General features: G+C 37.9%; 1 protein-coding gene across 2 annotated transcripts in view; it reads right to left on the bottom strand.

Moving 5' to 3' along the window:
- BNC2 (basonuclin 2) overlaps positions 1 to 25,666 on the bottom strand; it is a 423,821-nt gene that overhangs the window by 147,083 nt on the left and 251,072 nt on the right. For both annotated transcript variants that reach the window (XM_040962743.1, XM_040962742.1), the window contains one exon: positions 245 to 347. In XM_040962743.1, coding sequence (XP_040818677.1) covers positions 245 to 347 — 103 coding nt within the window. The remainder of the gene's footprint in view (positions 1 to 244; positions 348 to 25,666) is intronic.

Genomic DNA, 25,666 nt, shown 5'->3' with positions numbered 1-25,666 from the left:
CAGCTCAGTAAGAACCTCATGGCCCAACCGTCCTATAAACATCGCGCCCTTCTGCTGGGAGCTGCGTGCCCAGCCTCACTTCTTGGAGCAGAGACTGTGCTGCCCGAGAGCCACAGGCTGAATGTTAGCTAACACTTGGAGCTCAGCTGACCTCCCTCTTCTCCAGGCCAGTGACTGCTCTACAAAACACACACATTCACACAAACCTAACAAGCAGGACAAGAAAAGGCCAGATTTTCCTCACCATGTGCCACCCAGCCATGTTTACACTGATCGCAAGTCCTCAGGTTAATCTTTCCCGGCTGAAAACATTCACATGTGCAGTTGACCAGTGTGCAGCGAATGGCCTGAAAGAGAAAGAAGGAAAAAAGGAGATCAGCATCTGGTCCAGGTACGCTCTGGTTTTTCTGGATTTTTGTTTTGTTTTGTTTTTACAATTTTAACAAATGAGGTCTACTTTCACTTTCTAAAGGCTTCAGGTGGATAGGGACCTGGAGAATTTTGCAAATAAACTTTGCTCTCAAAAACACTCAGCCATCCATAAAAGAAGAAAAAGCAAGATAATAAATCTTAGTCACTAACAAAGTCTTTTTATGTCATTCACAGTAGCTTTACATTAGAAATATAGACCGAATAGAATAAGAATAAAGAATAATATGTACTACAAGATACCGGGCATTTTACCACAATAACAAAAAGGGGGAAAAAAGTTATGAATGTGGATACACATTTCTGTTTAAGTTTGTTCAGCTGGCAATAATGCAAACAATACATTTTTATAAAATAATGTTTGTGAAAGTCAAACACGGTAAATGAACATGATTAGACTGTTACTTTTCTTCTGCTGAATTTAATTTAAATGCCTTGCTAATCTTTCAGATATTTTTGAAAGATACTCCTATAAGCCCAATAATAAGATCCCTAAGATTCAGTATATTTCTTAGTGTTTATCACTTCCAATTACTTGGAGGGTTTTTTTTTGCCTCTGACTTATAAATTATAATTATTAATTATATTTTGATTTTGAAAACAACAAAGCAATTTTTTTATTTTAATGGCATCTTAAGCACATTAATGCAAATTTTCCTTCATCAGATATAGAACGAAAAAGACATTTATGTGACTTTTTTTTCTGTGAGACAATACAATTCTATTTTTAAAAACTGAAAAAAAATATTCAAAATCATTTATTTCCCTATGAGGAGATTTAAAAGTCATTTCACCAGTTTGTATCTTAAAGTGAATCCATAGAAAATTATCATAAATAAGGTGTAGCTTTTTATGAATAAAAGCCTATGTTTAAGAATTGTGCTAAAGCTGACCTAAGTTCCCAGACCACAGTTAATATGTTTTATCTCATTCATTTAGTCCTATTTGAGTGGGATTTCTGAGGACAGAAGGGGTTTAGTTTGATCAATCAGAGATTAATAATCAACTATAACTCCCAAAAAATGTCAGGGAAAGGTCTCTGCAGATTGAGTTGCAATCAGCAACTCTTGCATGAGGAGAGAGTGAATGCAAGAATAGCTTCAACTGCACTTCTGAGCAGAGAGCTACACTCACTCAGCTCCAGGTTTGCCATTCCTGGGACCCATTTGGATTTCTAAATAAGCTATAATCGACTGTAACAGGCAATCCTTCAGTATTATTAGGAAGGTTGGGGTAATTTCTATTTACCGAGACCCAGACTGAACCAGTTCTTGTTGTTTCCAATACTTTCTATATCAGATGGGTTTAAACTATTTCTCTTCCATTAACTAACATTAAATCTATGAATCTGTTTTGGGTTTCAGATGCTGGTGTCTTCATTGTGGAATCCACTTGTACTCCACTTTCCATCCTTAATTTGCTCTGATATTCCCCTTCAGGGAAATACTCAACTGTGCCATTTGCATGGTATCTTGGGGACTCTCTTCCAGTGTCACCTGTCAGCTGAGTTGGGAAACTGCTGCATGGCTCAGTGATGCAAGCAAGGTTAAGGTAATGGGCAAACACTTCTTCCAAATGTTCTTATTTCAATTTCAATAGTTTATTGATTGAACATGATATCAGAATTGCCAGGTTATAGGTAGCTTCTTTACATAATGTTTTCATCAGTTAATACACTCAACTTGATTATACTATGACCAAAAAAAAAAAATTAAAAATATTTACACTAAAATCAAGGTGCTCAGAGAATTTTCCAATTATAAACTTAGACAAAGCAATAATATTATCATTAAAACATGCATTTAATTTGAAGTGAAATAATAGATGTCAAAAAGGCCTCCACTTTACACATGATCAGGAGTGGACACAGGTAAAAAAAAGAGATAAATTCCTGAAATTAATTTGATACTACCCCATTTTACAAAAATATCTTAGTTTCCTATCATGTTGAAAACACTCTGTAAGCTCTAATTACAGCTATCTTTGCAAACAAGATATACCAATAGACTCAAGATAGGATTTATTTTTATATATATTTTTCACTTGGTCCCTTATTCAGCTTACACTCAGCAAGTTTATGATCCAAATACTTTCTCTTCCTAAACAATTTCATCCATCTGGTACATTTGGGAATTCAACTTTTCAGATCATCATCCCTCTTTATGAATTCTCCTCTTCTTGTACCTAAACATATAAACACTGGAACACCTCAACTCCTTTTGTATATAAACACTTAAGCACTGGAATATCCATTTTCTATTTCTATGAATTCCAGAGGGTCTATTTGTCTCAAAATCAGATTTTATATAGACTACAATTGTTCCTTCAGGGAATTATTTCTATTTAAACAATATAGTCTAAATAAATATTTTGAGTAAGAGAGTATTATAGCTTCAAAGAAAGTTTTGTTCTAAATAACATTTTTGAAGCAGCATTAAACTCTGACATACTATTTATTCACAACAAAATAGAACCGATGTGATCACTTGCCAACTCCCCCACAGTTAAAACACATAAATTATCATAAAACTATCAGACAGTTATGCCTCAAAAATGTTCATGCCTCGCAGTGAGACAGTTGGGAAGCTTTCATTCTCACAAGCACATTTGCTTCTTCGTTCTTTCGGCGCACACTCGAGTGCCTGCAGTTCTCCGCGGGGCACCCAGACAGGACCAAACTGGAGGTATTAGATGAATTCATCTGAACTACGAGCTTTGCAAAGACAGAGTGAGGAGCTGAGCAGTCAGTCCAGACCCACGACTCCCACAGCCCCGCTGTGCTGAGGTCAGTGCTCTGGGCTGGCCAAGGCTGACTCCTTCAGGACTTGCCCTCTTTCATGGTGTCCTGAGACTCTCAACTCTCAATTCCCATCACCATTCCTCTAGCTTCTGAAGCACAGCAGCAATACATTTTCTTTAGCCTGAAACTTGTTACAAGGAAACATTCCTAATGCTTACCTTTACCACGGATTTCCTGAAAGAGAAATCCATGCACCCGACAACCAGTACTTCCAACTTCCTCACCACCACCTACATGGTAAGCTCTTGTAGCGTCCGGTTCTGCCCCACACTTCCCTGCGGCTTCCCTCTCAATGTTCTCATCACATCTGGTGCCTCTGCCCTGTCTCCTTGTCCTTCTAGACGTTTTTGCGGCTTTGCGGCACTAACTCTCCTTCAGCGCTGGGCTGGAGAGACTGCCTATCCCAGCTTTTCTGGCAGCAACTTCTTACTCTCTTTCCATTGTAAATAAATACAGGTGTTTCCCACGGCGCGGCTCTTCATTCTTTTACTTGGCAATTTCACTCTCCCCTCCAACTTCAAATATCATCACTATGTAAAAACCCATCACTGCAGAGCCTGGCACTGCTGAGTGACAGGAAATGGATGGCAGTGTCCCCATACTCAAGAATGTGACAGTTTGGTGTTTCTGTGCAGTGAATTCAGAGAAATCTACAAATGAAAAGAAGGCCCTTCCACAGCATGAGAGGCACCACGGCTCCCACTGCATTCCTGTGTTCTTTCCTCTGCCAAACTCGACTTATTTTTTTAAGGTTTTTTACAATAGATTATACCTGTTAACATGAGCAGCTACATTAATGGGATTTTTCCTTTTTCTGGATAGTGCATTATGTAGTTTGCAATCATTAGTGCTCCCATTCCTTGCTAACGTTAATGTTACATAATTTCACCAAGAAGGGAAGTGAGGTAGAAATAATCAGGGCCCTTGCCTAACAACAATCAACTATAACATTCCACTTTCAGGAATTAGGGCCAGGTCTGCATATGTTCTCTACCCAAGACTAGAAATGCTGGGTGACACTCACAGAAAGGCAGGCATTTTTACATGTTTTTCACTACCTCCAATTTATCCATGTCTTTCTTCAATTCTAAACTCTGAGTTACCACCCTAATTTTCTTCTTCTGGAATATTCAAGCTATTTTCCTAACTAATCAGCCAATTGTTCTTTTCATTCTATCTCAAGGAACACACTTTTTTTAAGTCCCATAACACTTTATCTTTTTGTCTGAAACTGTCTCTACTGAGTTCCTCTTTTCCCTCCTGTCAAATTCTACCCATGTGAGTAAAAGTAAATGTCAATCATCATTGGTCACATAACAGCGGCTCCCCTAGCACTTGGTTTTCTCACTGCCTGCTTCTCCTAGGCAATCTTTTTCACCTGCCCATCTTCCAATTCCAAATTCTTCACATTTCAAGTCAACTATCATTCCTTTCCCAGCTCAGCCACCCTGGTCTCCTATTGCGGGCAGATTACTAACTATCTGTGTCATAAGGAGTGTCCAACGGGTCTTGCACAGCACTTACCACAGATTGTGACTATCATGTTTATTGATGTGATTATTTGTGGAACTCTGTCTTCCACTGTAGCACTTCAGCTCCGTGAAGACAGAATCCCAAGTTTATTGAACTTAATGTACCCTGGCAAACACCACAGATTGTGACTATCATGTTTATTGATGTGATTATTTGTGGAACTCTGTCTTCCACTGTAGCACTTCAGCTCCGTGAAGATAGGATCCCAAGTTTATTGAACTTAATATACCCTGGCAAACAACAGGTCCTTAAAAGGCACTCTGAGAAACACATGATTCTCTAGTCCCTTCCCCAACTGTTAAAGAATGGTAACAAGGACATGCAAACTCTGTCAAAAGACTTAGAGAAGATATTAAATATAAAGCCCAAGACAACCTTTGGCAGGTTAAAGTGTGCTAAATTATATCCATCGATGTATGGCCTCAAAAATGTCTCCATACCTTCCATCTGAATGGGCCTTTGTCCCTTGTGATTTTTCCTGCTGTACTAAGTTTTATTTCAATATTTTGTTAAGTGTTCAAACCGCATTTGATTTTAATCAGCAAAAGCTTGAATGAATATTACATTTATACTGTAAGTGGGTTTGAGGATTATTATTAGCTTTGAGAGTTCAGAAATGTGTGCTATGTGACTCTAAACAATATAGTAGAAAGGATGACAATCTCTTAATTACTAGTCAGTTTCATTACACAACATACGGAAACATGAACACACAAAAAAATTATAAATATTCAAATTCAAAATAGATTGTGAACACACAAAGTAGTGTAACAGCTTTAACATGTTTATCAAGCACTGGTCAGTAGCACCGGCATAGTACTCTGGCAGGCAAGAGTATCTGAGAATATTCTGGATGAGTTCCTGAGCTCTATTCAAAAGACTGATGTGATTAGTACTAGAACTGAAGTCTGTTAGTTTTACTCTTGACTGTCCTGAACTGTGTAAGTGTATGTGAACTGAACATCAGTCTTATAAAATGGCATTTTTCATGAAAGTAGAAAATGTTGCTTCAATTAGTACGTAGTATACCTACAAATAACTGTATACAAGACTAATTAATCTCCTTAGTTATAACCAGCTTGAGAACACTTTCCCAAGAACACAGAATAATAACAAAGTAAAAGTCGAGGTGAGCAGAAATACAAGGCATCTATTTTAAAGTAACAGTTGTAGGAAGAGAAAAAAAATCTAAAATTAAAAATCATTTTAGTTCTGACTTTCAGCTTTCCACAGGGGAAAAACAACAAAAATGATTAGTAGGATATTCTCTTCAAGTGTTCACTCTGGTCACCTACTCATATAAAACTGAAAAACTGTCTTATATCTACTTTCCTCTCGCTCATTTCTGGGAATGTTGGCAAGAATTACACTTTGGGTTACATCATTTTTCTTGAAATGTAAATTTCAGGAAAAGCTAATCATTAGTACAATATCCATTCTCTCCCAGCAGCTTCTACTAACAACTTAGCTGGTAATCCTAGGTGCATAATATGATTAGCCATAATGACTACCAATGAAAAGATTTAACTTTGTAAATGCTTTGCAATTTTTACCTTAAATAGAATCCTCTACACAGAAGATTTCACACTAATTTCAGTAATTATACAGACATGATAAATACATAAACTTGGCTACTTTTTATGAGAATACAAAATATCTATGCTATAATTAATTCATCCCCTCTGGTATTATTCACCTCTGCATATATACATATGTTTTAAAAGGAAAGATCTGCATGATATCAAAGGTAAAATAAGCCTTTTTGCTTTGAAGGAAAACTAGTCTTTAAAGGTCACCAATCTTGCACAAAATCTAGAATAGAAAATTACCTGTAATGTAATTTCTCTATGACTGCCACAGAATACACTGTGTACATACAGCAAAGTGACAATAGCAAAGCACTGTAGGACACAAGAGTAAGCTTGCATGTCCAAAACTCTGTAACCAGCACATTTCTACATCTTGGAGATAAGATCCCAAAAATGCACTTTGAACACTGCTCCAGAGACTCTAACACTTATGTGACAGTAAGAGAAAGGGAAATAGCAAGAATATGTCTTACATGGCTTTCAGATACTTTTATCCCTTCTGTTTCCATTTGGCTGACACATATAACTATTCTAAAAGAAATCTCAAAAACAAGTACTTGAGTATTAACTCAAGCTGTGATAGTACCTTTACAGTTTTTTTTTTTAATTTTGCACTTTAAATTTTACTTGGGAGGTAGCAAAAAAGAGGCAGGGAGAGGGCAGGCAAGAGAAAAAGACAGAGAGAGAGAGAGAAATCCCACTGGTTCATTTCCCAAACATGTCCAGCAGACAGGTTGGGCTGGGGCCACATCAGAAGCCAGAAATCAGGAAAGCAAATGAGGTCTCCTATGTGGGTGGTAGCAGTCCAATTACTTCAACCATCATTCAGACCCCCCAGAGTTTACAATAATGGAAAACTGGAGTCAGAAGCCTGAACCAGGAATTGAACTCAGGTATTCTGATGTGGGAGAAAGCTGTATTAACCACTATGTTCTGATACTGCCTTCGAGGAAGACATTAGTGTGCTAAATTCAGTCAACCCATGATGCCATTTGAGGAAAGGAATTTTGGTTTTTGCAAGGCAGAAAACTTCTAAGCCTACCTAGGTATAACAAATGTGATGTGGACAACTGCCCAAGAAGTTTACTTTTACTTGGTTCCAAAACATACATGATTAAATATGACTAAAGGAATACCAACCCGTTTTACTATGGGGGTTTTGCAATCAGCTGTCAAAGCAAGACATAAAGATGTGATTGGACAGACACTGAATACAGACAAATGGCCTCATCATTTTAAGGGTGTTAGTATTTCTTTATTCTGAGAAAGAAGAGTGAGAACACACAGAGGCTCCCATCCACTGGCTTGATTCGATCTCTCAAATGCCCTCAGTGGTCCCTACTAGAGCAGTAGCCAAGCAGGAAAGTCAATCCAAGTTTCCCATGTAGGAGGCAGGGACACAACTACCTAAGTTAGCACCTTCTTCCCATCAGGTTACACATTAACAGATAGTTATAATTAGGAACATAGGCAGAACTAAATCTCAGGTGGTCATATACAATGTGGGTGTTTTAGTTGCTGGTTCAAATGTGCACCCTAGGAGACATGGTTTTTTAAAAGGAGCTTTATGACCAACTTAAAGTACCTACCTAAATCTATATAATCGGTAATGTAACTACATAGCTTAGCAAGTCAAAATGTCTCCCACATTAGTAGGAAGAAATATGTAAAGAGTTTAAATGGGGAGTGGACACAAACTTTAGAGGTAACTGTCAGTGCTTATAAAGCTCACTGTACCCAGGAAGCCAACACCACATGCCTTCCTGAGCAAGGCTGCTGCACATATGAGAGCCACAATAGGTGTCAGGCTGAGCCAAGGAGCCCAGAGACCTAGTGCCAGAGGCCTGCTAGGGCCAGGTTACTATCTGCAGGCACCCACAAAAGCCTAATAAAGTAACAGTATGGATCTTCCCAGGCTATGCCGCTGCACCTGCAGGTATATAAGAATTAGTACTATCTTGGAGGACAAAAGAATGAGCCCTCTGGGTCTCTCTGAACCAGGAAGCTGCACCCACTAACGATTTATAACGGCCAGGGTCATGGGGGACACACTGGAGGCATAAAAAGCTAATGTTCAGGGGTTTTCTAGATCAGGCCACAGCATCTGCTCTGCGGGGTGGGATGGAGGGCACTATTGCCTTTTGGCAATGGCAAGCAGCCCATTCCATCATTTTATCAGCCTCAGATTTGTCAAGATTTCCCATTTTAGGGAACAGAACCCATGGAAGTGTGACTTGAAATCCTTCCCACCACCCCAAACATGTTGCAAGATTAGGTCACCTATATTGTTGTCTCCTTTGCAAAGAAGCCAACAAACTTTCAGAGTGAAGAAGAAGATGCAGAGGACATAAACTTTGGCACTGAATGGAAATTCTTTAGCACATAAGAGGGATACCTTAGATAGGAAAGAAAGCCTTGCCTGTCACCAGCTACTAACTTAAAAATGGTAGCTTCTTCCCAGACAACTAAAGATATGAAAAACCTGAAGATACAGATTCTAAGTAGTCTCCAATTACAATGAATCTCAGCTGTAGGCCCAAACGCTGAGATTTCACTAGACAACCAAGATGGGAAAACTGCTAGGGAAAACCCATAACAAAGTTCCACATGAAGACAGAATGATCATTACTAGGTGCTGGGAATGGTGGGCAAGATGAAAGAGACCTGGATGTAAAAAAATGGGTGGTGGGGAAGCTGGGTATGATTCACTAAGTACAGCAGAAAGAATAATATAAAATATTAACAAAAGGGAAGATGGGTGAGGGCTATACAGGAACTCTGTACTACACAGTTTGTTTTGTGCATTTAAAATGATTCTGAAATTTAAAAAAAATTAATAATACTACAAAGCTCACTGTAGAAGTTCTAACATAGTAGTTAAGCTGCTACTTGGGCTGCCTGTATTGCATATCACAGTTTTGTCTCTGCTTTGGGATCCAGCTTCCTGCTAATGAAGGAAGGCAGCAGGCAACGGCTCCAGTACTTGGGTCTCTGCTTCCCATTGGTAAGACTGCAAGTTAGTTCTGGGCCCATGCCTTCAGACCGTTCCAGCTATGTTCTGTTGTAGGCATTTATGGAGAGAACCAGCAGATGCAAAAACAATCTCTCTGTCCAATCTTTATAAACAAATGAAGATAATAATAATAAATAAACTTGAAAATCTTTAAGAGTGTTGAGATTTAATGAAATGTCACTATTTGTTATATAATAATAATAGCCAATGAGACACAACAAAATTAACCTGTCTGCTTAAAAAAAAAAAAACAATTTGAAATTCACATCATGAAAGCTTAGCACAAAAACAAATGTCTTATTTGGTGCTAGCATAACCAGAATAAACTTTCTGAAAAGGTTTTCCTTGCATATATCTAACAATTTTAATGGCATATGAAGAGCTAGCAAGCTAAATACAAGGCTAATATTGTTGTACCTAAGTGCTCTGAAATGTCCTAGTGTCTTCTCAACAGAAAGGAAAATATTAGATCTTGTAAATGAGTCAGATTGGAAAACACATGAATCTGCCCAGATAACGTGGCACAGGCTAGGAGATGCCACTAGTTTAAACAGCAAGCAACATGGCCAGCTTAAAAAGTGAACTGGTTCATAGATGGTTAAATGTCAAGAAAGCACAATGAGAAAAAAATTACGAACCAAGGAAATATATCATCTTTACAATAAACACATCCAGAATAATTTTAAGAGATTCATAGTAAAAAAAAAAAGACAAAAAACAAAAAAAAAAACTGGTCTTTGAACACAATTTACTGTCAAAATCAGATTTAAACTGCCTTCTAAGTTTCTCTTATAAGGCACTTCACCTGCATCTGCTGACAGGTCAACAAAATGTGGTGGTTTATTAGAATAGCATTTGCCATTTTAAAAAGGAATAAATTATTGATATGTGTTGCAAAATGAATTAAAGTGGAAAACATCATGCTAAGTTGAAGAAGCCATTCACTAAAAATCACATACTAGATGATACCATTCAGGTGATAAGTCCAGAACATGAAAATCTATGAAGACAGAAAACAGACTTGTAGCTCCTTAGGAAATGGCTGGAGGTGAGGTTGAGGATGATAGCTAAAGAATATACAGTTCATTTGACATTAGGTTCAAAAAACATTTGTGGTGATGATAGCACATATCTGTGAGTATGCTAACATTAATTAAAGTGTACATTTTTAAGTGTATTTCTTTAACAGGCAGTTACAGAGAATGAATGAGTGAGTGAGAACACTTTCATCTACTGGTTCACTCCTCAACTGGTTGCAACAGGCCAGGGCAGGACCAGGTCAAAGCCAGGAGCCACAGGACCTGCATCCAGGTCCCAGGTCTCCCATGGAAAGACAGGGGCCCGAGCATTTGGGCCATCCTCTGTTACCCTCCCAGGCACATTGGCAGGGAGCAGTACTGGAAGTGGAGCAGCTGTGAGTCAAACTGAAGATCATTTGGGATGCTGGGTTGGATAAACAATATACAGAATGTATCTCAATACAGTTATTTCAAAATGGGAAGAGTAGACAGAAAAATCCCACTGCAGTACCCACTTTCTTTCAGTGGTACTAAACCAGTTACTTCCATGAGCAGAGTGAACCATAATCAGTCTTTCAGATCTTCAATACACAAACACAACCTGAGTGAATAAATGAAAGTTTAAAAAGGCATTTTACTGCTGTTTTCATGTGAAAAACTTTTCTCCTCTGAAACAACAAAAATCTAATATATCCTTTGTAAAACTGATCACCATAACATCTACTCTTTATTTTTTTTTTCTATAAGGAAAATTTCAGATATTCTTCAAGTTCTGGGAGTTTAACCCCCTAAATTCCAGACTATACAGCTCAGTGATGTTAATATCAAAATACTAACAGAACCTTAAAAACTGATCATAATGAATTGTCATGCGGATGAGCAAAAATGTCTCTATACTAATTGCGATAACAAAAGTTACTTGAGGAAAAGTCAAGGAACAACAAACATCACGCATGTTTGGGTTCACACACATAGATGCCTGTGAATGTCTGCATGGCATGCAAGCATCGACACAAACTGGGAGAAGCGGACACAGAGGCAGACGCATAAATTCTCAGTCGCAGATCTAGTGAGCAGCTGCCGTCATTACCTTGCAATCGCCGCCAACTATCAATCGACATGAGGAAGACTCCGTTTAAATAATTTAGGAGTTCAGAGGAAAAATCAACAGCGGGATATAGCCAATTATATCAGGAAAATACCCAGGCTTTGGTGCCATCAAAGCATAGCCAAGCTTTGGAGTGTGTGTGTTTTTTTTCCCTCAATTAAATTAGGCCTATGGTAATACAAGCTATTTTGTTAGGCAATTAGTAATATAAGAGAAACAAAAAATAAAAGCCATTTCATTTTGGCTAAAAATATTTTGTTTGCTTACTAACAATTCACAATTAATATGGCCCATTCATTTGCAGCACACTTACAGATTTTACAGAGTACTTACGCAGCTGTGACAACCTTAACTAGAAAGAAAATGCTTTCCTTGAACACACTGATTTTCTCTAACTTAAAATAAGGGGTTCGCTCTAAAAGTGACCTAATTTTAACCAAAATGGATCTCCACTTACCACAATATGTAACCTTATGTAAGGAGTCAAATCATCTTTGATATCATACAAGTATTAGTAATAATCATCTCATTTTGTGTTAATGTTGAATCAGCAATTTCATATTCCATTGATATACATTTTATTCATTTTCACTAATGCAATTTGAAAGGAGGTAATGTGATTACATTTCTCTATGGCATTCATGAAAACAATTACTAATATAATATGATAGGGAAGACATTAATAAGAACAGGGTTTATAATGAGATGCAAGAAGACTTGCAAATCTTTAAACACTACTCCTCATTAAGTAAGAAGCAAGACAAGCAAGATAAAGTGTAAGTTCTGGTATTTCATAAGCACCTCCAATCCTGGCATGCATGATTGATTTGCGTGATGATCCCATTCTTAGGGGACCAAACATAGAGGTACAAGATAAACCGAGAATTTGTTGCACATTACGCCAGATGTAAGACATCATCCTGAGTCAATGCTACCTTTCTTCTCTGATGGCACATGAAGGACTCCATTACAAAGGGAGATCCTCTAAATCTTTATCTTTGACATAAAAGGAGCTGGCCAAATTACTTCAAATGCCAAGGCAGTGTAATCAATCCATTTACCAAGCAAGAGCATCAGGTAGATGACCTTTTTACTAAATTCACTCCTCCAGATTCATGGAGAAATTTACCTCAGTGAAGCAACAAGAGACAAAAATGGTTAACTTTTGGAATTCATCATTTCAAATGACAACTGACTACTCAGGCCCATAGAGGCAGCCTTTGTGAGAAGATAAACATGCCACTTTGAAACAGCGCTACAGAGTTCGTATGATCCTTCAGCTAGACTCTTACGTTAATTAACAAAGTCTCCGAAATTGCAGATTCTTCAAGCAACAGAAAATGAGGCCCAGACATGGCCCTAAATGACCACTGCTATTAATCCAGGGATTTTTCCACCTCTCCTTGATATGAGAGGAAGAAGCCAAATAATCCCCTCAGCTCACCCCCAGCTCTCAATGAACTACTCAGGTATTTTATCAGTCCCAAAAGGAGTTTATGACCCCAACGGGGATATGAGTAAAATTACACAGAACAAGAGAATGGGTAAAGATTTCACTCAATTGAAAAATGGACGCTGTGGAGTCAACAGTGACGAGTTTACAGCAGGATTTTCTACAACATGGTATGCTTTAGATAGAGAAAGTGACTCAGAACACCGTTTTATGGTATCTTTAAATGGTTATATAAAGAAATGCCAAAATGCTGAAAAAATGAGACAAGGGTCTCCCATGAATACCTGGCTTGTTAGAGCACTGGATAGGGATCTTGGGATTACTGTTCAGCAACATTATCTCAGTAAACATTTTAGTACCTTTCATTGTTTGCATTAACTGTGCATGATAATGTCTAATGATAAAAGAATGTGTCTTTGGCCTGGAGCAGGTTATCACTGCAGGAATCATGTCTATTACAAATAATAATAATGATAGGGCGAACAGGCTACATGCTCCCTTATACGTTATTTATGTTAGGTCACAGACTCCCGGGGGGTGGTGAGGGGGTCTGTGTGGAGACCTGAACTGGCTTCATTAGAGCTTCTTTATAAATCAATGCAGGCACATCTTGATTTTACCAGTGACCAAGTCACCGGAATTTTTTAAGTGAAACCTCTCGGTTAATACATTTTTTAAAAAACACAAATACAATGTTATTTCTTCTTAGAGGCAGTTTTCTTAAATTCAAAGGGCTAAATTCAGATGCTCAGAGAAATCTATGGAATCTGCAAGCATCTGAGGGAAAGCATGCCCTAGGGTGTTGAAAAAACATTATTCTCTTTTTTCTTTTACAAATTAGTTGGTTTAAAAGACAGCGAGTCATATGCTTATAGAGACAGACAGCAAGGACAGGACCATCTGCTAACAAATGCTTCAACATCACCCAGCAGATTGAGAGTCTGCTGAAATCATTGTCAGGAACTCCAAGCTAACTCTTGAAAAATCAAGAAATAAATAGAAAGCCTTGTGGGAGTAGGGGCGGGGGATGGTGGTGGCTGGGGGGCAGGGAGTCTTCCAGAACAATGTTAATGTCATCTTGGGCATGTGGACTGGGTTCACATATGTGTCAGCTGAATCAACATAATGGGCTATAACAGCTTCGAAGCAGCTAATATGGTCCATTGGGTCAATAATCCGTGAACTAAGAAGGATTTACTTGATAGACTATAAATGGTTCATAAGAACTCAGGAATCACTCCATCAGATCAAAAATCCAATTTTCATATGGCGCCTTTCTACAAATTAGCCAAAAGAAAGTAATGGCTCTGAAGGACTTCAAGGTCTATCAGTTAAAAATTCATATTTGAAAGAACAGTGTAGAGCAAGAAGTAAAAATTAAATGTCTTCTGGGGCACGGGAGGTGAACGAAACTATTTAAGGGGAAAATACATTTTCTTAAGGAAAGTTAATATACAACAGAAAATAGGTAGGGGGCTGTCACATTTTCCTCCAGGCGTGTGACTGTAGGGATACAACAACAGAAACATCTACACCTAAGCATGCTCCTTCTCTCTCTCTCCTCCATTCTCTCTATGTATCCATACCCTGGTATACACTGAATAAATTACAGATCTTCACTTCTAGGATAGCCACATCTCAACATGAAGAATGTCATTTTCTTTGGGCTTCCTAACCCTGCGAATATTGTGGTTCTGCTGTACAAGGTCTGCACAGGCACTGGGGACAGTATCCACATGCGAGGGTGGCAGAAACCACAAAAGCTAAATGGCAAAGATGTAATGTGGTCTTCAACAGTTAAGAGGGAGAGGAGGGTTGATTGCCTGGGATAGTCAAAGCCTATTACTGTCAGTGTTTACTGATAACTGTGACTTCTGCCCTCTTTGGATGACATAGAAGTAGGAGCCATTATTCTGCATCTATAAATTTCATTACATATTCACATGAGGCGATAGTCGTCCTAGGTTACTTTTTTTTAAAAGCTAAGCCTATCTTTGTGAATAACTGTATTTACTAAGTTCATGGCAAAGCAGAAAAGCAGAGAAAAATGCTCCAAAAATATAACAGGCTCTAATTAAAATTCTTAACAAGAAAGAATTCCTTTACTAAGAAGGAAAACGTGATCTAACACCTTACTCTCAAAATGTTATTAGCTGCTCTTCATCATAAGGAGAACAAGGAGGAATCTTCTCTTTTTCTTTTTTGCAGGAGTAACACTGAATAAAAGAATAGATGTTTTTACATCAAAGTGTATTAGCTATTGACATAAGCTTGGTCCTCTTAACGTTTACACAAGGGAAAGAAAAATTCCAATAATTCTGAAATAGACAGATAAAACTTTTCTCTGTGGCTGCAGCCTTGTACTATTATATGTAACTGCTTATTTTTAAAAAGAGCCTTATTGGTGCTCTCTGAAGGATTTTCTTTTATACATAGCTTTATCCTATAATTTTGTCCCTGTTGGGCACGCTGCCTAAATTTAAACACAAACAGTCAAGCAATGAAGAAACATTAACACATTTACTGTGAACAAAAACTCCCAGTTGTACAGTGAAATTTTAATACATTTCAACTTATCTCTTTTACTAATGGGGAGAGTACAAACCCTGCAGGAATTCGCTCTGCAAACTGGTAATTACAGTAGACTCACTTTTTTATAATGCATATGTATAGTCAGACACAAAAAAACCCTGGCTGCCCTTTTGATGTAGGTTACAATAGAAATGTTTTAAAAAAATTATGAAAATCTATAGCAATTCTAAGGGAATGCATTATTTTATGGAAAGGTGTCCTTTTACTTTGCATCTAGGCACAAATAGACACATATTTAGATATTTTCTTCATACAGCAGAAGGCACAGGCTTTATCTGCAGGAGCTTTTATGTCATTCCCCCTATAATCTTAGTGCACAGAATAAATCTGCTCCTATTTGCACAAAGCCAGTTGTGATTTTTAAATCACACAATGTATCTATCACATAGAGGTGATAGTCTTTCATTTTGTGCCTGCTTTTCTTATTTGGGCTCCACTAGTTTTGAGGCTTTAAATCTGAGGGGTTTTTTGGGGGAATCTCTTCATTAAATAACCACTGCACGCTAGTATTTTTTTTCCTCTCAGTATAGGCAGCAGAGACCCTACGTGCCTATCGAGGGAGAACGAGGACCACGTGTTGCAATAATAACAGAAGCACATTTCACAGCAACGAGGTAAAATCTTTACTAGCACTCACATCACTAGCTAGACACATCCCATGCATGTGTCAAACTGCTGGTTTCCTAACTGCTTTTTCAAAACTTGAAATCTGTTAGATTACTAAGATGACATCAGCATATAATTTACGCTATGTGCACGCTTATAAATATTATCACACCGGAAGAAAAATGGAAGGAGATCATGTTTTGAAGTGAAAGTAATTTCTATAAAATGTGGAGAACTTCAAAAATCAGGTTGAGCTGTTGAAACATCTGTTTCTTCTCCAGGGATTGCTATGTGAAAATGGAAACTGTACAATGCAAAGGAAACATGTATTTATTACCAAACTGTGCATGGTGCCATCTGGAAATCTTGCCTGGTCATCCAGATTCAGAGAACAGTGACAAGAGTCACACATTCCTGGAAGACTTGGTTGTAGGAGAGTATACTTACCATCAGAGGGAAGAGATTTTAGAGATGGCAGAAATAAGGCCTTCTTCCTTCCAAGTCCTTAACCATACTTGTTCCTCTCAACAATGTTTGTAACTTTCTAACCTAGTCTTCTTGTTCTCATCCTTTCCACCAAGACAATTCTGTTACCCACAAAGTCTACTTGACCATACTGTGCCTAAAACCATAAAGACAAGAGAGACTCATCGCAACCCAAGATGCAGCATCCACTCTGTCCCAGGCCACATAAATATCCTTTGGCAACACCGGCTCTTTCTACCTGGAAACTCAATGACGAACTTGCTGTTCTCTGGAAGAGTCAAACAAGATATTTCTATGTGTGATTCCTCATACTTAGTTCCTGCAGTTTTCTTCCTTATCCCAATTACTGTATTTAAAGTAGTAAATAACTTGTGCCTCACAATGAACAAACTAATAGCAGAGTGACACCTCAAGGACCACTAAACATCAAATTTCTGTTGCTACAACATCTATTCACATTAGGGATATCCAACTGAACCATAAAGAAGGGTAGCACCTTCAAACTCTGTGTGGTAGATCACAAAGCATTCTTGCCTTCATTTCCTATTCAGCTTTAACTCTAAAGGCAGCATCAGAAGTTGAAATGCAACAAACGCACCTCATCTCTGCTTCCTCCTAAATGCAGGTAAAGTGGTCAAGGAGGCAAGCTTCCCATCCACCACAGTCAAGTAACTGCAAGGGTTAAGTCATAACTTGTGTGCTGTAGAGATTTATGACTTCCTTGGGATCAAAAGGAGAGAAGCAGAAATTCAATATTCTCTCTCTCTTGCTGCACGGAACAGAGATGGCTGTGAATGAAGGCCTCCATAGAGCGAGCAGCCTGCCTGACGTGAGGAAACGCACACCCTTCTAATACCTTCTCCAAATGAATGGTCCCCTGGATTTGTCTTTCAGCAAAGGTAAAAAAGAAGATTGAGGAAGCCCATTTGAATTCTCTGCATAAGCTGATGAATCTCCCAACCTGCTTGCCTGCTCTGGAGAATAATAAAACGGTTGTACTGTTAAACACTCTTGCTAATAGTCAGGTAATACATAAAAAGTAAATACATAAACATCAGTGCAATACTTCACACTGTGATGTTTCAAGGATTCAGAGGACGTTTCCATATGTTGTGGGGCTTCAACCTGTTTAATACAAGTATGGCAGTATAAGCCAAAATATTTTTGGATGAATGAATACATGCAAGCTACTTCTGCTGTTTTCTGGAAGACCGATAAAGATGGTGGCAATGAGTAGACTAAGTATTAGAGTCTTAATGTACAAGAAGCTTGTAGTGGGCCTGGTGCAGTGGCCTAAAGAGGCTTAAGTCCTCACCTTGAAGGTGCCAGAATCTCATTTGAGTGCCAGTTCTAATCCCAGCAGCTCCACTTCCCATCCAGATCCCTGCTTGTGGCCTGGGAAAGTAGTTGAGGATGGCCCACAGCCTTCGGGCCCTGCATCCGCGGGGGAGACCTGGAGGAAGTTCCTGGCTCCTGGCTTTGGATAGGCACAGCATGGACCATTGTGGTCACTTGGGGAGTGAATGATTGGATGGAAGATCTTCCTCTCTGTATATCTGACTTTGCCATTAAAAAAAAATAAATCTTAAAAAAAAAAAAAGGAAGCCTGTAGTGAGTCTATATGTGTTTGATCAATCCTACCTACATGGTCACAAATATACTGCTCATCATGAACCTAGATGTGGGTTGAGTCCCCGTGAAGCACCTCCCAGATTGTTAAGATGCCTGCTTCCTACTCTATTTGCACAATCTGTGTGTTTTGTTTGAATGAATCATAAATAATCAGGGAAGCACAATTCAACATGATTTTCATTGAGACATTATCTGACTATCCAGCAAGCTGGCAGTAAACATGCTTTAATATTTTATGTTTGATCATATCCTGCTAATGTGGGGCTGATATTTTAATTATAAAATATATTACCCATGTTCCAGTTGTTTAACACCAGGACACAGCTGCCAGTTGGCACACACCAGAAAGACGCAAAGGAGAAGTGGCAGGAGTTTAAGTGGGCATGTGTTTCTGCAGTGTTGCTTTCCTTTATCTAGTCATCATCCATCTTATCTAGTCATCATCCATCTGCGAAACAGTTTTCAATATTTACCTGCATGAAAACCATTTTCTCTTTAATAAATTAATTTTGTTAATTTCAGAGGCAGAGTTACAAGAGAGGTAGAGAGGAGGTTGTGGGGCAGGCAGGAGTGAGGGGGAAATCTCTTCCATCTGTTCATTGTCTCAACAAATGGCCACAATGGCTGGTGTTGGACATGGCCAAAACCAGGAGCCAAAACTCCATCTGGGTCTTCTGCATAAGTGTCAATGACCCAAGCACTGAGACTATTTTCTGCTGCTGGTTTGGGTGCTTTGGTTGGGAGCTGGATCAGAAACAGAGCAGCCAGGTTTGAATCTGTTATGGGCTACAGGTATTGTATGTGGTGGTTTTAACATGCTGTGCTATAATACTTGTTCAATAAAATCTGTTTTCAATTCTGTGCATCAGTTAGTTAAGGCAATGATTCCTATTTCTTTTGCCCCACCACAAATTAACCTGATTTGTTAAAGTTACTAATCAGGGGGAAATTCCTGGAATTGAATTGAAGTAATATTAAATGAGAGTGTTATTTATTAAAGGGAGTTTCTGTGGACTATTACACTTGAATTAATAACATGATGTTCTATATATACAAGTGTCAGGCATGTTACATGTTTGTCTAAGAAGACAAAAAAGGTATTAAAAAAACAAGAATGTGAGTATAAAGTGTGATAATAAAGCCTCCTACATGAAACTGCCTTTTGCTCTCATTAGGGATCACAGGAATCATGGTACATCTTGTGACACATCATAGGTGGGGCAAAGAATGTCTTCCCACTAAGGTGAGACTTATAAAGATGCTGAGAAAATGGTGCCACAGCACAATCAAATCTTCCTTGGCTGGGAGCCAAATATTTCTACTTCTTTAAATAAAACACAAATCTTGCCTATGAAATACAAAAGAGAATGGGTATGAACAAACATCATAACTAACTGTGGTGCTTTGCAGAAGTCAGAAAGCCCAGGATCCGACACCAGAATTAATGCATCAGAATGTCATGAGTTTGTGCCCAATCCCATAAAGGAGCACCTTTCTACTGTACACTGTGGATAGTTCACTTGCCCCGGCCTCCTGCCAACCCTGGAAGTGCTAACCCTATTGTGGAGCCTGGAAGAAGCACGAGATTCCACTGAGACTGAAACAAATGGACATCAATGCAAGAAGGATGATGCTCCATTTAAAGGACTTGAGGGGTGAAGGAAATCCCAAACTTGTTCACATCCCTTTGGAAACCATGAGGGAAGTCTGCAGTTTCCTGAGGAAGGCCTCATGAGCTTTTCCATAATTAGAAAGCAGAGCCTTTCCCAGGGAGCTGCAGTCACAGCCAAGTGTTCAAGCAGGATCCCTACTGAACACTGAGAAGCCTGAGACTGATGGAGAGGGGAAGAAGAAGCTAGCAAGGACAGGGCTGGGTACCAAGATGGCTATCCACTTTCATTTTAAATGGATTCACTGAAAAGTCATAAATGATTAACATGACTAATCCATTCCCTTAGTGGCCCCCTTCCTCCTTGCTGCCACCACTCCCCAATTTTTCAATAGGCATTTAAGAAAACATATAGTTTGCTTACTTTTAATTGCAGCCACACTTCTCTGTGCCCTGAAGTTGGGTAATAAACACTCATTTCAAAAGAATAACACAATCCTAGAAATCTAAGACACATTCAAGATGGGTTCTCTTCCCTGTCTTTCGTGTAGTTATACAAATCTGGAGGCTATTCATGGCCATCAAGTTTTGACATAGTTAAACATTTCCAAGGGTGCTAATGAGTTTTCATGTTTTTGGTCATTCTAAACCCCTGACAGCAACAAAATCCTTTGCTCCTGAAGTTCCCCAAAGAAGCAGGTTCTTTGTGTGATTCGCAGTAATCTAACTGAACTGGGCCACATGGCTCCCAAACTGATTTTTGAAAGACGAACATGCCCTCTTCTGGCTTCTCAATTCAGGAAAAAAAAAATGTTAGTTTAGTCAGATGCATCAAATAAGAGATTAAAAGGATATAGATATTTATTATGTCTACTATTAATAGTTTTAATAACGTAGAGATTTTTGCAGGTAAATGTTAATATTTGGATACCTTCCTATGACAAGGGTCTCAGCTAAAGAGTGTCTAACAAATTTCTCCTAAATTAAATAAGGGTGAAGAGAATAAAAGCTGCATGAACAGGGTCCACAAAGAAAAATAAAACATGTATACTCACCAGCAAAACTCAAGTCAGTCTTCCTCTTGGTTCTACACGCCACACCATGTGCCCTGCCCCATGCCCACTCAGGCCTGCTTTCACAGCCCAGAACCCACAGCAATGCCAATTAGTGTCAGCAGTGATGGAGTTTTAAAGACATGAACCTTTATCTTGGAGGAAGTGGGCTGCAACCACCAACTTACTGTACAGAAGCAACCTCACAATCCATTAGGTGGAAATGACTTTGCTGCCACTTTCCCCAGAGATTATGCCAGACACTGATGCTTAGACAGATGGGGGTAGCTTTCCATTTCTGTATTAACTGCATCCAGGAAGGTGGATTTTGATCATTTAATGCTGTCAAGTTCTCATTTTATACACCTTTCCCCTCTTTGTTATTCCTTGGCTCCTGGTAATGTTACAATATATAATCTTGTCTAATAAAGTACTGAAATAAATATTTTAGATCCAGGGAGAGTCTTCTTGCTGTATATGTTAACAATATTCTATGGGACATCCTCTGACTGAACCTTTTAGGGATCCCCAGTGGAGTGGTATCCCATGATCTGACAAGATAGGGATGGTTTCCATGTAAATCTCTAATTGTCAAGTCAGTTATTAGATTAGAATTATAAGGAAACAAAGGCAATCATATTCTTTAGCTCACAGAGGGATAAAATCAGATTCTGCCAATAGGAATGTCCACTCTCATTGCAAAGTTAAAGTCAGAAGTCTGAATTCAGAAACGTGCATTGTAACACAGTGTTAGCAGTATTTACTTCCAGTCACTGCACCAGATAGAAACCTAGTGCTATACAAGAAAGGCATCCAGCTAAAATTAATTTTCTGTTTCAACTAAAGTGATTTTTAAAAACATAAATTTATTCAATGCTAACAATGTAAATATTTGCTAAACATTTAATAATCAGCTTTACCCTGACACCAAGAAAGTTGCATGTTTTGGAATGTGTACAAAATTACTTGGCTGAAGAATATCATTGTGAAACATTAACTATGCATGTACACATGTATTATTTATCAGAAATAAGCAGATCTCAAATGTCATAATAAAGCTAAAAAGAAAGAAAATCTTCCTTGATCCAAGACGCTTCAATTTGGACTAAACAAAAGGTTAAAGGAGGTTGAAAGCATCAGGAAATTTGACTTCAACATGATTTTTCTGGAGCTTTTTAATTTTAGGTGAGTTTCATAGCCAACATCCTCAACCTGCTATTAGTATTCCAGCTCATAACCTTAACGAACTTTACTCATGAACACAGAGACTAAAATTATTCTGAGTATATTTAAAATCCTTTCTAAAGTAATCTCTTACAAATTACTTTATAAATTTGTATTCTGTCACAGTCATGATTATTAACATGTTTAGAAATTCCATAGTTTCTTTCCCTCCTCAAATCAAATATAAACAGATATAAAAGGATATAAACTCTAGTAAATAACACTTTTCATGAGTTTGTATACAAAATAAAATCTTAGATAAATATTAAAAGTCTGAGGTTTTCATTTGATTTGGATGTTGGCAAGATGTTCAGTTCTTTTTATCTTGCTCTAATTAGTTCATAATTTAAACACACTAACAATTTCTTGCTTAGTCAACAGAAATATTACTTATTATAAAGCAGACACAAAGCAGATGTCTACACACTATCTTAATTAGAACTTCTCTATGTCAGTATATCATAGAGATAAAAAATACTTTATCAAAACTAAACAATGCCCATTAATATTCCATGCTAATACCATTTAGTTATGTGAAGGAAACGCTGAACTGCTATGCTTATCGTAGAAAAGCTATGTATTGCAAGCAAAATTCATAAACCTTTTACAAAGCATATATCCTTTTCAATTCAAATTATTTTGATTTGCACATTGAAATAATAATAAAATGTGAGAAGGTTCATGTAAATAATTGTAATTACTGGACATTAGTGCAAGTGTATTAAAAGTCACTGAAATTCGCACTTGAATATGGTTAAAATGGTAAGTTTTATGCTATGTAAATTCTACAAATAAAACAGAATTTATAAAAGACAACAAGTACTGAAAGGTGTCAATATGTTTTTACATGTTTGGTAAAATTAAAAAGAATTTTTTTTTAGTATATCTTTCCCTCCCCCACTATTGCCCTGGAATGTCATTCTGGGGAATGATACAGCATGAGCTTTCTTAGAACCGACTTCATGTAATACCCCTAAATATGCTATTGAACAAGTCATTATTTTAAAAAACAGCAATGGTAACTAGAATTGGAAAAACCAGAATTCAGAGTATAGCCTGACTACCTAATGTCATTTAGTGAAGAATCCAGCCTTTCAGGAACTTTGAATAAATCGTTTAGAATGTCCACAACTAGCATGGAAAAAAGGGCTTAATGATGAGCAATTCTGAGTCCTAGGTAAGGGAGGAAACTACGTACAAACTAGTTTATATATATAGACATATTTATATACATATTTATACACATTTAGTTTATATATGTGTGTACATATGTATACATATACAGAGATTTCAGTGGTTAAAAATTCAAGAGGACAGAGAAAAGCTGTATTTTAAAATGGCTGACTTTCAAAGTTAATTAAAAAAAGAAATTCCTCTATTAACAATAATAAAGAATAAGAGCAGAAAATTAACAGGTAATTATTTTTAAATAATAGACTTGGAAAAAGAAAGTGAAAACTCAGAGAACTGAGAAAATGAAGAAGACAATGAAAGGTGGGGAAAGCAATGAAAGAAATGCAGGGCCTCCTCACCCCTTCTAACCCGGCTGTAATCATTTCCACTTGGGGGTCTATTTGGAGGGTGCTTCATGTTTAAGCAAGGTATTTTGATGAAAGATAAATAAGTAAAGAATAAAGGTAAACAAGTAATGATATGGGGGAAATCAGTGGTGGGGATGATGATTTGGGGAGTGCGGGAGGAAAGTCCCAGAGCATAAGGAACTGCATAATGGAATAATAAAATAAAACAAAATGTTTTTAAAGTAATATATGTATATATACATACATGTACAAATAATATGAACCAAATTTTCAAGGTCACATGCTTTTTTGGTATCGTACCCTATTAAGCCTGTTTAACATGATGCGCTGAGAATGTAGCAAATCTGTTGAGCATAGCATGGTATGCTACTGTGCTCATGCATGTTATACAGATGTTGTCATTATCAGATGAAGCTCCTTTAAAGTTTTTGTGCAATCTTAGGCAATGTTTTTCTAGCCTGTCAAGGCAGCTGAAACAGCCAGGTTCAAAGTCCCTTCATATAGTCTAGTCACAAGCTCTAAACAATCTAATTATTAAATGAACAAAAATGACCTCATTTAAAAAAACAAAGGACAAGTAAAATAAATTTTGCTCCCATGAAATGCTCATGTGTGTACATAGTTTTAAATCAGCCAGACATGGATCCTGGGCCTTCCCTGACTGATTCTTTAACTTCTTATGGCTGTTCCTCCTTCCTGGTACCCAAAGCTCACAGTACCAACAGCAGCCACACAGCCATCAGAAGCCACACTGAGCAAAACGTGACCAATCACAAGGCAACCAATTCACATGACAGCGCCCAACCAGGAAGGAACAGCAACCCTGTAACAACAACCTTCTCTCCCATTCTCCAGAAGCACAGGAAGATTCTTAAAGGGGTCTTGACACCGACTACGTCACCTTAAGCTCAACATCACCAAGCTCTCAGGTTCCATACTTGGAATGAAAGAATGGTAGGACCATCCCATAGGTTCGTGGGTCGTTTTGTCTTGATCTGTTTAAGATTTATTTTATTCCTTTGAAAGGTAAACTGACAGTGCAAGAGAGAGACAGAAAGAGAGACCTTCATCCCTTCTGGTTTACTTCTCAAATAGCAGTGGCAGGCTGTGATGACAATGTCAAAGACAGGGCCTCCATCAGGGTCTAGTAAATGGTTGGCAGGAGCCAAAGCACATGGACCATCTTTTACTGGTTTCCCAGGCATTTCATCAACAGCTGCATCAGGAGTGGAGGAGTCAGATACCAGTGACCATATGAGATGTCGGCATTGCAAACAGTGTCTTAATGTGCAACTTCACAACACCTGATGTCTCATAAGGTTTTATGCATGAAAGATATACTTTGTTTTAAGAGTCAAGCACAGCATCAAACAAATGATGCATGGTAAAAAAAATATTATAATGATTATGAATCCTCAAAATAAGCATAGAAACAAATTAGTTTAATGCAAGCAGTATATGGCATCAACATACTCATACTGTTCCCTTAGAAAGAGTGTGGAAAATGAAGTTAAGAGGAACAAATGTCAAAAGGTGCAAAGGAATCAAAAGGTGCAAACTATTTTGGCATCTATGCATACGTATCTTTTTCATAAAGTATATTTTTCATAACATTTTTGAACTACCCTCACATGCATGGATTTCAAGCTTTTTTTACACCAATATAGACATACTTCCAGAAACTTTCTGGAGAACCCTAGTAAATTGGTGTTTCAAAGGAAAAATGTGAGGTCACGGGAAACTTTAGAAACATAAGCACTAATTCCAGGTCACTGGCTCACTGGTACATGGACTTCCAAGAAGAGAAAGTAAAATTCTCCTTCCACTTCCTCTTCTGTTACATGCATGAGTTCCAATGTGCTCCAAATTTCCACAACAATCTAAGTTTACATAATTTATAATAATGTACTTGCTTCTATATGTTCTTCGGAAATATCCCATGTTGCCTACCTAAACTCACTCTTCTATACAGAAAAGGAC

This window comes from Ochotona curzoniae, unplaced genomic scaffold (assembly GCF_017591425.1).
Source record: "Ochotona curzoniae isolate NIBS_2020 unplaced genomic scaffold, NIBS_Ocur_1.0 scaffold_3208, whole genome shotgun sequence".
Lineage (NCBI taxonomy): Eukaryota > Metazoa > Chordata > Mammalia > Lagomorpha > Ochotonidae > Ochotona > Ochotona curzoniae.
This window is presented reverse-complemented; position numbering and strand designations above follow the sequence as displayed.